Source organism: Columba livia, chromosome 2 (genome assembly GCF_036013475.1).
Source record: "Columba livia isolate bColLiv1 breed racing homer chromosome 2, bColLiv1.pat.W.v2, whole genome shotgun sequence".
Lineage (NCBI taxonomy): Eukaryota > Metazoa > Chordata > Aves > Columbiformes > Columbidae > Columba > Columba livia.
In genome coordinates, this window is record NC_088603.1 from 153783391 (window position 1) to 153796221 (window position 12831).

General features: G+C 39.8%; 1 protein-coding gene across 2 annotated transcripts in view; it reads right to left on the reverse strand.

Annotated features, from left to right (window-relative positions):
* TMEM71 (transmembrane protein 71) overlaps positions 1-9811 on the reverse strand; it is a 14996-nt gene extending 5185 nt beyond the window's left edge. The window contains exons 1-8 of one of the 2 annotated variants that reach the window (XM_021298869.2): positions 9597-9806; positions 6529-6586; positions 4952-5164; positions 4011-4180; positions 2847-3026; positions 1906-1981; positions 1362-1411; positions 1105-1177 (exon numbers count right to left, since the gene is read on the reverse strand). In XM_021298869.2, the coding sequence (XP_021154544.2) occupies positions 1105-1177; positions 1362-1411; positions 1906-1981; positions 2847-3026; positions 4011-4180; positions 4952-5164; positions 6529-6586; positions 9597-9609 (833 nt within the window). In that variant the 5' untranslated portion in view covers positions 9610-9806. Of the gene's footprint in view, positions 1-1104; positions 1178-1361; positions 1412-1905; positions 1982-2846; positions 3027-4010; positions 4181-4951; positions 5165-6528; positions 6587-9596 lie in introns of both variants that reach the window. The other variant, XR_010470809.1, reaches the window with a different exon arrangement.
* Between the last annotated feature and the right edge of the window lie 3020 nt (positions 9812-12831).

Below are 12831 nucleotides of genomic sequence, written 5' to 3' on the forward strand. Positions count from 1 at the left end.
GAATCAGATACATGTTTTGGTAAACATAGCAATGGAATGTAAAGTTATTGATAAGCATGGATGGACATCTCGGGAGAGGGGCAACGAGAAACAGGTGACCAAGAAACTGACCACCTGTGTATAATGTTCCATTCACGTGAATACTTCGTATAAAAGTGGGAGATCATGAGGATCTCTTCCCTTTTTCCCTTTTCCTTTTTTTTCCCCTTTTCCTTTTTCCCTTCTGCTTATGGCTGACATTAGGAGAGGACCTTGCTAGTCGTCCCTGCGAACTGAGGCCTAGTGAGAGACTGAATCCAGCTCCGACTGGCTGCAGAGTCCAGTCCAGGACTTTGGGTGCCAGCTCTGTAGTTGCTGAGACTTTCAAGATTGGTTTTGAATATTTTGTATTATTTTCTCTATTAGTAGCATTAGTAAAACATTTTTAATTTTTCCAACTCTCTTCTCTCTGTCCTACTTTTCCTCCAGATTGCTTGTCCTGAGTGGGAAGAGGGGAGAGGGAGGGTCAAAAGGGGGAAAGGGGAGGGGGAGGAGGTTAACAATACATCTGCCAGGGTTTTATTGTCATCCCACAATCTAAACCCTCGAGAGATAATTGGTGCCCGCTAATATGAGAGTTTTAGCTGACAGGCAAATTCACTAAAAGAGAAATTTGGTTTTTAACAAAACCAGGACATCCCTGGAAGATGGTGGCTAGCAGCATAGTTAGCTGGTTTTATTTTGCCAGTCAAAAATAAAAGCTTGGTTTGGTGGCCTGTGAGTTGATCTCAGTGCAAGGCTTCAAAGCACTTCTCGGGTTTCATAATAAGTTACTATCCTTGCTCCATTTCTGCATCTTCACATTATGGCATATTAGGTTTATCCTCCTTTTTTGCTAACAGATAGGTATTATAACATTTATTGCACATTATGAAAAGGCATTTTTTTAAAAATAAGTAGTTTCTATGAATACAAATCAGTAACAGGAAAAGCCAAATCCATTAATAACTTCAGACCATGCCTTCTGTCTTCTGACATGAAAACAACAGAAGGAATATCTCCTTCCTTTCTTAACAGAAAATTGTGTAATTCCTCTGTTCATCACGTGACACTGGAGCCACTTACCAAAACTTTGTTGTTGTGAAAGATGTGTCAAGACTGAAGAAAGATGACACAGCAGCGTCTTGGGGAAAAAGAACTGTGAAATTTAAGTGCAAAATCCTGTAACTGATTGAAGGTTACATTCTGTCCCCATATGCCCTTATATTGCTTTTAATAGTATCAACAAGAGCCGTGGATATACATCCAAGGATGGAGTTTTGGTCCTCAGATGTGACACAGTAAAATGTTGTGTGTTGAATATAAAGGAAGTCTGTACTTACAAACTAAAATTATCAGCAACAAAGTGGCAGACAATCCTCCCAGAAAATATCTGAGAACATAACAATACCCATAAAGGTTAGAAAAAAAACAAGGGATGCATATTGGGTTAATAGAGGTGAAGCCTGGGTGGGAAGAGGAAAGAAGGTTCTTGCAGATGAACCCTCCAGACTCTGGTAGGTGAAACTTTGAATTTGCAACTTTAAATTGCTGAAGCTATTGAGGATAATCTCACAGAAACAAACACCTCAGCATTCTCAGACTGAGGGAAATATCCATGTTGTTCTCTTAGAAAAACATGGATCCCCTCTGATTCTTCTCAACCTTTCAAAACCCCTGTCCAAACATACTTGCCATATCTGCGTACATATTTCTTATTTTTGTTCATATCTATATAGCTCAGATATTACCTGCATTGACTAACATGTGAAAATATATTTTCACAGTAATATACACCTAAACTTTGAAAATGTGACCCTTAAGTCACCAGCTGAAATGGATTAAGCATTAATATCAGAAACAACGAACAAAGGAAACAAAAATTACCTTGTACATATTGTAATGATTAAACACATGATCAGTGCAACCACTTGAGAAAGGACATTTCTCACTGTGCTGGATTCTAAAAGAAAAATAAGGACAAGAATGAGTTTTCAGCAAAGTAAAAATCTGACAGGAGGTGTTTGCAAAGACTCAGCCTGGGAGGCCAGGCTCTTCAGTTTCTTTTTAAAAGATTTTGTGATTCAAAGCAGAAACCTAATTTTCATGCTCTGGCTGTCTCTCAGGAGTCTTTTTCCCCCATGACCACAGAGACACTGTGCCCTCCACGCTCTCAGAAAACAAGCCTTTCTGAATAATTGCCCATTTCAGTTTTTGTTCCCATGCCGGTTCCTCCATTTTCTTTTTCAATCCATTTTTTTCTTTTTCCATTTTTTACTAAAAGTAGGAGAAGAAAAGATGTGAGGAGGGAAGAGTGAACAAATCACAGAATCACACAGAATACAGAATGTCAGGGATTGGAAGGGACCTCGAAAGATCATCCAGTCCAATCCCCCTGCCGGAGCAGGAACACCCAGATGAGGTTACACAGGAAGGTGTCCAGGCAGGTTTGAATGTCTCCAGAGTAGGAGACTCCACAACCCCCCTGGGCAGCCTGTTCCGGTGTCTGTCACCCTCACTGAGAAGAAGTTTCTTCTCAAATTTAAGTGGAACCTTTTGTGTTCCAGTTTGTACCCATTACCCCTTGTCCTATCATTGGTTGTCACCGAGAAGAGCCTGGCTCCATCCTCGTGACACTCACCCTTTATACATCTGTAAACATTAATGATAAATACCAATTTTAAGATTTTCTTATTTTTAAGCAATGTTTTAAAATTTATGTTGCTTAAAACAATTCTGTTCTACAAGGGGTCATATCAACATCTTTAAAGTGAGCATTTTCAGCTCACTCTAAAAATGGGCCACATCAGGATAAGAATGTAACATACCTGCATTCCTCAAAGTCTCTTCATTTGCATTTATCATAAATGGAGAAGAAGATAATGAAGCACAAGATGGTTTCTCAGGCTGAAGAAACTCGTAATCTTTGGTAAGAGATGCTCCATTAGGTGCTGGAGTTTGCCTTTGTGGCACACAGCAACTATATTCAGAAGAAAAGTCTGAATCACCTACAAAAAGCGCACAAAAGAAGAGCTTTGAGAATTTGTGTTAATGAATTTTGTGAGGGGAGAAAATTAATTAATTAATCACAGGGAGGTTTTCCAAATTGTTAGGGAATTGGGAGGTTCAATGTATGCAGGAGAAAATACACAAAGACAGAACTTCACACAATGAAGTTTTTGAAACAGCCAGGTGGAAGCAGAGACAGTTATTAATGACACTGGCATAAACATCACTGGTGATGACTTTGGATTCAAATTCAGTCTAAAAATGCCATTTTGGCCCAAAGGTCTTTGTGGACTCATACTCTATTTTAACACCAGGAGCTCAATATATCACTTAATATTCTATTGCTCATCTATCCTTTACCTGCAGAGAACACCTGCAAAACTTGCAGAGAGAGATACACAAGACCCCATTAAATATAGACTGCGTTTTGGGGACAGACTTTTTAGCAGGGCCTGTTGTGATAGGACAAGGGGTAATGGTTTTAAACTAAAGGAGGGGAGATTGAGATGTGATATAAGGAAGAAATTTTTTTACAATGTGGGTGATGAAACACTGGTCCAGGTTGCCCAGATAGGTGGTAGATGCCCCATCCCTGGCGATATTCCAGGCCAGGCTGGAGGGGGTTCTGAGCAACCTGATCTGGGTGAAGATGCTGATCACAGTATCACAGTGTGTTTGGGATTGGAAGGGACCTCAAAAGATCATCTAGTCCAATCCCCCTGCTGGAGCAGGAACGCCTAGGTGAGGTCGCACAGGAACACGTCCAGGTGGGTTTTGAATGTCTCCAGAGAAGGAGACTCCACAACCTCCCTGGGCAGCCTGTTCCAGTGTCTGTCGCCCTCACTGAGAAGAAGTTTCTTCTCAAATTTAAGTGGCAGGAGGGTTGGCTTAGATGAGCTTTGAAGACCCCTTCCAACCCAAACTTTTCTATGATTCTGTGATTCTAATGTCGCTCGATTACCTGGTACCTGCTCAGGGCTTACCAATATCACTCTGATTGGCTTCTAGTTTGCTACATCCATCAGGCCAAGGATCATCTGAATGGGAGGAATCCGTACTGCCGAGGACAGTGCTGCTGAGCCATGAACTGGAGGCACCGAGGTTGAACAAGCTGGTAAGAGAGCGACGGATTTTTTTCCTTCGCCTGAATACGCTAGAGAGAAAAGACATGTTGTTGAGGAATAGAGTGAATTGTTCTTGTTGAGCAGGGACAGAGCTTTGAAGTTTGCAAGGCTGACATGAAAGAATCAGGTTCTAGATCTGTTCTTGACCCTGAGTATGTCACTACGATTGACTGCTGCACACTGCAATAATGTCAGGGGATGTATTAGCAGCACAGCAATATATCACACTGGTGTGATACTGGGTATTGTGCTACCAAATGATGCCACAGTTATTGCACTGAGTGGTCTTCTGCTACCCATGAGTTTCAGGCTACTATAGCTCATTTGCTGCAGCCTGAATCCACTGTACTTCAACGTGTTTGAACTACATTTTATATACCTTCCTAAACTGGTGTCCTTCTGAAATCAAGAGAAATTTTTCCATGAGTTAGAATTCCAGGACTTCTTATTTATATATATGTAAGCACGTGTACATATACATTTTTTCTTATTCCTTACCATGCTAATGCTTCTTTGGCAAAATGAGCTGTAGCTCTTCCTTCTCTTTATTGCACACAAATCCAATTATAGCAACAACTGTGTACTGAAGAACTTTTAGGTAGTAAGATTAGACATGACTGAAAGACAGGTTATTTCAGTCACTGTACTCTCCAAACTAAATCAATTGAGATGTTCCCATTAAGAAGCAATGCTGATCTTATGCCAAGCAAAACGTAGACAGTCACACATAAATCCAGATGAATTCAGAGATATGGAGGCAACTGCCAACATTGAGTAAAATCTGCCTATAGTTCACTTACCGAACTAAATTCTCTTTATATGTAACACTCGTCTGGGATGGTGTCAGTGTTATATTGCCCTCTTCATCGGACAGAAAACTGTCTTTTGTCAAAATGTAATAGCCATTAGAAAGCAGTCGAGGGCTGCGACGACATGTGGAAAGGGAGCCTGTCAGAGGATCTGTGGGGCAATACTCATCGGCAGAGTCATCATCCAAAAAGGCACAGGCATAACTGAAAGGAGAATTGAAACCCTCTAACTTAGTGAATGTCTAGACAGTGCAAACACATTATTTAATAATAATTAATTTACATTAGCAGCTGATGGGGGCTGGTAACGACTTAGTTTTAAACTATGTGGATAATAATATTACTTTGGGATCTAGGGGGTTTCAGCCAGCACGTGTCTCCATCACACCTTCCAGAGCTTCAGCTTACAGGAGAGCTTCAGGCCAGGTGGAGCATTTCAGGAGCACATGGAGCCAGCTTGAATCAAGAACTGCATGGTGTGTATCTGGGCCATGGTGTGCTCTTGGCCAGGGAGTCCTGCCAGATCCACACCTACATGGAGCTGTTACACATGTTCCACTATTTTGCTCCTCTGAGTTACTCTGCATGGCACAAGCCTGACTGTCTCTGAATTGGGCAAGATTTGTTTGTTTTCCATGTAGCCATATTCGGTGAAGAGTTAAGGGTACATGACTTCATCCAGTGCTGAAATACAAATGACTTTGAGACTAAATACAGCACAGAAAACTGTTGCAGTTGAGACGGACAAACGACATGGACCAAGTTCCTTCAAGATTGAAGTAATAGAGTAATGGGGTGCCATTTATTGCTACAAGTGCATTTTTATACAATTCTACCAGTTCATGTGTCTTTTCACTATTGGTTACAAGTTACAGCATTAACACCTTATTGGTTAATTTTGCTATCATCCATGTTATTCTTTTATCCCCTTCTCTCTCACGGGTACATCTCTCCTCTCTCACAGGTACAACTCCATACCTCCGGATACTCCTTTACTCCCATCCTTCTCAAGGGTAAATCTTAATATCTTCAAGGCTGATCTCTACTCCCATATTTTCTGTCAAGGATTCCACAGACCCGCTGCAGTTTCCCACAGAAAACTATACTATGTGATATTTAAAACAGAAGTGAGTAGTGACAGAGGTAAAAGAATCTACATGTTGGACGCTTTTTACTTAGCTCAAGTAAAACTGGATTTATGGTGAGTCCTTTCTCCTCAACATCTTTGAGTTGCAAGTGGCCATGCAGTGACATCCATGGAAAGGAATGAAGACACTGGATTGATTCAGTGGTTGAAATGGGTTTCACTAGCAGGTTTAACTATCCCATATGGCATATCACAGAGGGATACCATGATTTCAGTGGAGGGGAAGGCAAGTGGAACAGAGATACTCTAAAACCTGGTAATTGCAAAGCCAGTGCTTCCAATCCCCATAATAGCACTTCTGAATTTCCATTTAAAGCAGTAATTAAAATCAGCACTACAATTCTAAGTGGCTCAAAAAGGATTTTATAATATCTCCAACAAAACAAAAATAAAATTAAACAAGTATAATTTTCCTCCGTACCTTGGAAACATATGTTGTGAGAGGCTGCGTCGATGTTCTTCGCTAAATGCTGTTGAACCTGCAGGGCCAAAGGACAAATAAGAAAGAGTTGTTATCATATTCACTGACAGCTCAAACAGGTCATCACAAGGACCTTGTGCATATACAAAGGATCATAAGAGAAGCTAAAAAAGAAAAGGAAATTAAGGGAGAGACTATAGGAGATAAAACAGATGAGAATGGAGGACAGACATGGTGTTTATAGGAAACTCATCTCAACCAGGACAACACAGAATCAGCACCAACCATAAGCAGACGCTTGTATTCTGCACAGCTTAGAAACTTGAGAGAAATAATTATGGACACAAATGCAATAACTGCAGTAATTTTAACAATGTTTTCTCAGAAATCTTCATGCCAATAATAGTCCAAGTACTGCCAACAGATACAGAGTAGAATGGAAGGGCACCACTACATCACAATGTATTTTTCAGCTGAAAATTGCAGACATATGACAACGGGCATGGGGACAGAGACAGTGACAAAGATTTGACAATAATGTTGCAGCAGGAGACTAAGGAAATAGGATTTGTCTGGATTACCGTGATTCAAGTCTGCAAAGTGCTGCCACATGTTCAGCACCCGACAGAATCAATCTTACAAAATACGAGCAACGGACATCCATAGGGAGAATTTATGTTTGTTATTACATGGAAAGACAAAATATATTATCTTACCCTATATTATCTTGCCTCTCCTGTATCTTTAGAGTATCATGCTTACAGCACTATTAGTAAATGCCTGTCATTCACCTACGAGAGGCGATAGGTCTAAGAGAATAATTTTGATATGTTCAGTTATGAGCTGAGACAAATCCATGAAGGTCAGTGATTCCTCTTTGAAAATCTAATTTATCCTCATTCGGAGCTCAGTTGTGAGTCACAGCCCGGCTGTGAAGAGTGACTGACTCTTGGGACCAGGCAAGGTCACCAGAGAATGGAAGCAAAACCTTCCAGGGTATTTTCTACAAATCAGTCCTATTACCCTACTCCCATGCATACTGTTTCTCTTACACTTTGAAAGAAAAACCAAACCCCAACATTTCACTTTATCATAAGAAAATTATTCTCCAATCCTGCCAAATAAACAACTTGAGGAGGAGATAACTGGAGGAAACTTGGTGGAGGCACAAAGACATCAAGTAGCATCGGTCAGATCGCTACACAACAAGTTGTGCAAAAAACAAGAGTGGTGGTGTATTTCATAGACTGACATGTTGCAGCCTTCTTCCAAACCTTCAAAGAAAATACAAGAACTTGACAGGAGGTTTGTAGATCTGGATATAAACTACGACCTGCAAAATCCCAAATCTTATTAGTCAAACAAAATCCCCTCCAAACCAGAATTTTTTTAATCAGAAGCTCTGAAGAATGCGCACAGATTTACTTGCTCCTGTTGTTGATGGTATGTGTGATATTCCATACACCTTGAAAATAATTGTTTCACGAACCCTGGGATAACAGGTAACATAGATTATGTGTAACAGAGTTTATAAAGAAACAGAAGTATCTTTTATTTTGTTTGAAAATTAGGATGTGTAAGATAGCATCATCAATATATATAATATTATAACATATTCTCACTTAGAAAAAAGTGATTTATTAGAGTAAATTTGTTCAGAAAGGAACACAAAAGTATACCTCAGCATCAATTATACCTTCTACAACACTTTAATAATCTGAGAGTGAAACTTTCCAGCAACTAAAACCCATAATGCAGCTATATTTAAAGTGATTTCCTCAGTTATGATAATATAGAGTAACAACCACTAAAAATGAATAAGTTTTAAGAATAGTAGTTTACACATGGATAGTGTTTTCATTAGAAAGTGTTGACACATACTGACAAAGTGGCAGAACAAACCGCAGTCCTTCCATTACTAATTTGAATTGTCTGATAGATTTGCAAAGTATGTTTGTGCAGGTTTATCTGCCACCCTTCGCAGAAGTAAAATTTGAGGTAAAAGAGAGTACACACGCGTATTTGTAACAGAAAGTGAGACATATACACATGCAAATATATTACTGGGGAGGCGATGACTTTCTCTCTTTTGAAGAACAGTTAATAAGCAGTTGTAATTTGCTTCTAAATTATTTTAACTAATGATAATATCCAGCTTCTGTAAACAGTCACAGGACAGACTTTCCCATGGATTGTTTTGCTACCCTTGATCATGAAATGTTTTGTCTTCTAGGTTCCTGAAAATCATAATTCAGTCAATGCTGCACAAAGCGTGGACACATCATGTTGTAGACAATGCTGCACAGTGTTCTGCTTTCAATTAATATCCAGTTCCATTTCTGAACTATAAATAGCATGAGAAGCTATAGTAACAATATAAGCAAGCCAAAACAAAGTATCTCAACCACTACTGTAAGATGAAGCAGTAGTAGTATATCTGTAATCCACAAAATGAGCATCGGTACAGACTTTTTAATCTGTGACATAAGGCAAATAGCTTTAAGAAATCTTACTACAGGTGAACCCAAGGTGAATGTGGCAATATTTTACGTCATTAATTCAAATAAAAGTTTAAGGCAACAACCTTAATTGAATTTCAAAACATTCAAAAGCCTATGTCATAATAGAAACAGGTCACTGTCCAAAACAGTCAGTTTTAATCACCTTTCCCTCCGAACATAAAATTAATCTTTAAGCCAATGATGCACTCAATTGGTAGCCAGCAATTCCCTGTCCATGATTACATTCTTAATGTTTACATCAGTATGTACCAAGATACAGTGCTAGCTATTAAAATAGCTATAGTGATAAATATTAAAATAGCTGAAGCCCAGGCATCCAGTTTTAATCTATTGTACCTATCAAACACAAGTGTCTACAATTACAGTTTTATTTGTTTGCATGTATCAGTCATTTCTGAAGAGCTGTCTAGTCTGTTCTCCCTGCAGGTAATGATAACATTCTCAAAAGTACAAAACTGAATAGCACTAGAGAAATTAAGCCAAAGCGTATTTAGCCCTCAGCTGACAAATATATTAAGAGATAAATACGTGTAAAATCTTCCAAACCTGGAAAAGCCATTTTGCTATTAACACATGCATGTAAAAAAGTTTCTCATCATCAACAGGAGAGGCTCTGAGAGGTGGAGGGTGCTATTCCTGCAGATGTGGAGATCTCCTCTGCAGATGTGGAGGTGTCTGCAGATGTGGAGATGTCTGTGGTGTGGCGGGTGCTCCTTCTGCAGCTGCCTGGCAGAGATCAGCCCCGGCTCCTCGGACAGGCCGGGCTCTGAAATCCCCTGTTTCCTTTTGAAAACAGGCGGTGCAATCAGCGGCACAGAGGCAGAATGAGGTCACGCTTCCTGTAAAGTAGCCTCATATCAGAAGCATTCGTTTTTGAAGAGCAAACCGTCGAGTAAGATTAGCCCAGTTAACGCTCTTGCAGGCTGTTGTGAAAGAGAAAATACAGTATAAACAACATTTCACTCCAATTGTGATATGGAGAACAAAGGCAGAAACTTTTCTCAGAAAGAAAAGTGACACAGATTTTTTCTACCTCACTCAGAAAACTTTAAAGTGATATATCCAAATCACTCCATTTGGGGAAATACTTGTGAGTCTGACAGGCTTTGATGTTGGAAAATGATCCAGCTACCAAAAAATCCGTGTATACTAACAAGACATTTTGCAAAAGCACTATTATACAGAAGATGCATTTGGCGAGAGTTCAGAGTTGTTTAAATTTCACGTTCAAAAACATTATTGCAGATATATATTGTACAATGTTAAGATAAATTCCTTTGAAAGGAGAAAGGGATACAGCCATTTGTAAACATATGAATCGATCCACTCTATATGTTTCATACTATGTAAGGTATAAATTCCTCATACCTTAAAGTGCACAAAAATAAATCTAAATCCAAGTAAGAGATATGGACACTGAATAAGAAATCCTGGCAATCAAAATTATTTGGCTGCAGAACTATTGCACACAAAAGTAATATAAATCAGCTGCTTGAAACTGCAGAATTACACAACCTTGGGGAGCAAAACTTCATGTCCAGACAAATAGATAAAGTATGTTAGTAGGTATCTCTCCTGGTGTCTGTATGCACCGCTGAGAAAAAGAAAGCATAAATCTAGTAAAATACAATTAATTTGATTTAATAATATTGTTTTTCCCTTGGAGAAGAAAGAATACTTCCACTGATAACAAAGGTATGTAAAATTCTCACCCCACAGAAAAGGAAACAAAAATAGGAATTAGGCAATTAAGATGTTACAAAAGAGCTCCTGTTCTGGAGCTAAACTGAAATGAACACTTTAAGGTCCTTTTTCTGAAATGTAAAAACACAGGGTCATGTCTGTTCTTCACACCACTTCACATCCCTTAATTTAGTGGAATTATGCCAATGAGGAAATTTAGTCCAACACTATTTCCATGGATGCATGGGCTTCGTCAGAGTAGGATTTCCCAGGCCAACCTGTCTCTCTGCAGGTAATGGACATAAATTCCCAATGGTCTTTAAAACTAGGTCATCTACTGAAGAATTTCTATGCATAAATTGATTTACAGCAGCAGTTACCTCTTGAGAGTATTTTTGGTTTATTTTCTCAAAGGAAGCAGTTAATTCTGAGCTCTGGCTGCTTTTTTGAAGGACATTAGCCTTTCATGTTAGTATATATAGTTAAAATATATTGAGTCTATATCATATTTAGACTTAGAGGTGTTTTCTTTTTTTAATCACTAGCATTCAGATCTGAAACTCACTGATCCACAAGATTTTGACGCATAAATTTTATGCATTAGGGAATATGTTATAGGTAGGTGCTAGCGTATAGTTTATAGGCACACACAAAGGTGTATAAATAACATTGGTTGTTACCTGTTGCTCCTCAAACTGCACACCCCACCCTAGACCCCATCCCAACCATCAGATTTCAAACTCTAGGGAAGGAATACACCAACAAGCTTGCTGTGCAGTAGTGTTGTGCCTGTTGCATACAGTACAAGTTCAACCCACAAAAGGAAGGAAATGAGAAGTTACAACATGAAATACCGCAGATCTTTCCAATCTTTTCCCAGCTTTACTCTACTTTTGACACTATGAATAAAGGGGAAAGCATATTGCTGGTGGAAAACATTGTGCTGGGTCTGGCAGTCCAAGAGAGGTGAGGCTGGGGCAGCTCCATGCCTGACGTAACATAAGACAAAAGATAGTGAAGACAGGCATGTCTAAACAAAGGCTAGACAAGAGGAAGAAATTCTTTACAATGAGGATGGTGAAACACTGGCCCAGGTTGCCCAGAGAGGTGGTGGATGCCCCATCCCTGGAGACATTCAAGGCCAGCCTGGCCGGGGCTCTGAGCAACCTGATCTGGGTGAAGATGTCCCTGCTCATTGCAGGTGGGCTGGACTAGATAAGTTTTGAAGATCCTTTCCAATCCAAACTATTCTCTGCTTCCATAATTCTACATACAAAGCACTCATACAGACAGCACTGGTGGCCTCAGCCTTCTTACCTATCTGGATGAACAGGACAGAGGTCCACAGTGAGAATATACAGATAAGTAAGTAAGTAAACAAATAAATAAATAAATAGGCACATCCAAACCCAGCACAATGTGGCCAATCTAGGAAGACCCTGTGAGATGTGGTGAAGACTCGACTGTCCACATTCCCGTTTTTCTGTGTCAGTGCAGGCAATGCTGGACAGACCACCTGCACAGCAGCATCTTGCTGGCTGGAAGCTGCACAGGCCACCTAGATACACACAGCTTTAGGGTACCACCCAGGTGCCATATCTAGACACATAAAATCTGAATCTTTGGTTGGGAGTTTCCTTGCTACATTATGAGCCCCCAAATGGAAATTAATGTTGCTCTGGAGGTGGTGATGTGCTGCTGCTGAGTCTACTCAAGATCCTGGATGGTTCCTGTGACAGTCCTAATGTGATCTGCATGGACCAATGGTGGAGGTTCTTGTACTGATGTGCAGTGAAGGCTTTTGGCCAACATATGATTCTAAAGGATCATGCTATGCTTTATATACACTGAAAAACTATAGTTGAGAAAGTATTGGTACTGCCGGTTCCTGAGACAACGGTACTGGCAAAATACTGAAGATACTGATGTCATGGTCATTTCTGTAATAAATCACACTGATTGATCCAAAGGATGCGTAGATGAGGCTCTTAGGGACGTGGTTTAGAGGTGGAGTTGGCAGTGCTAGGTTAACAGTTGAACTCTGTGATCTTCAAGGTATTTTCTAACCAAAACGATTCTATGATTCTCTAAATCAGGT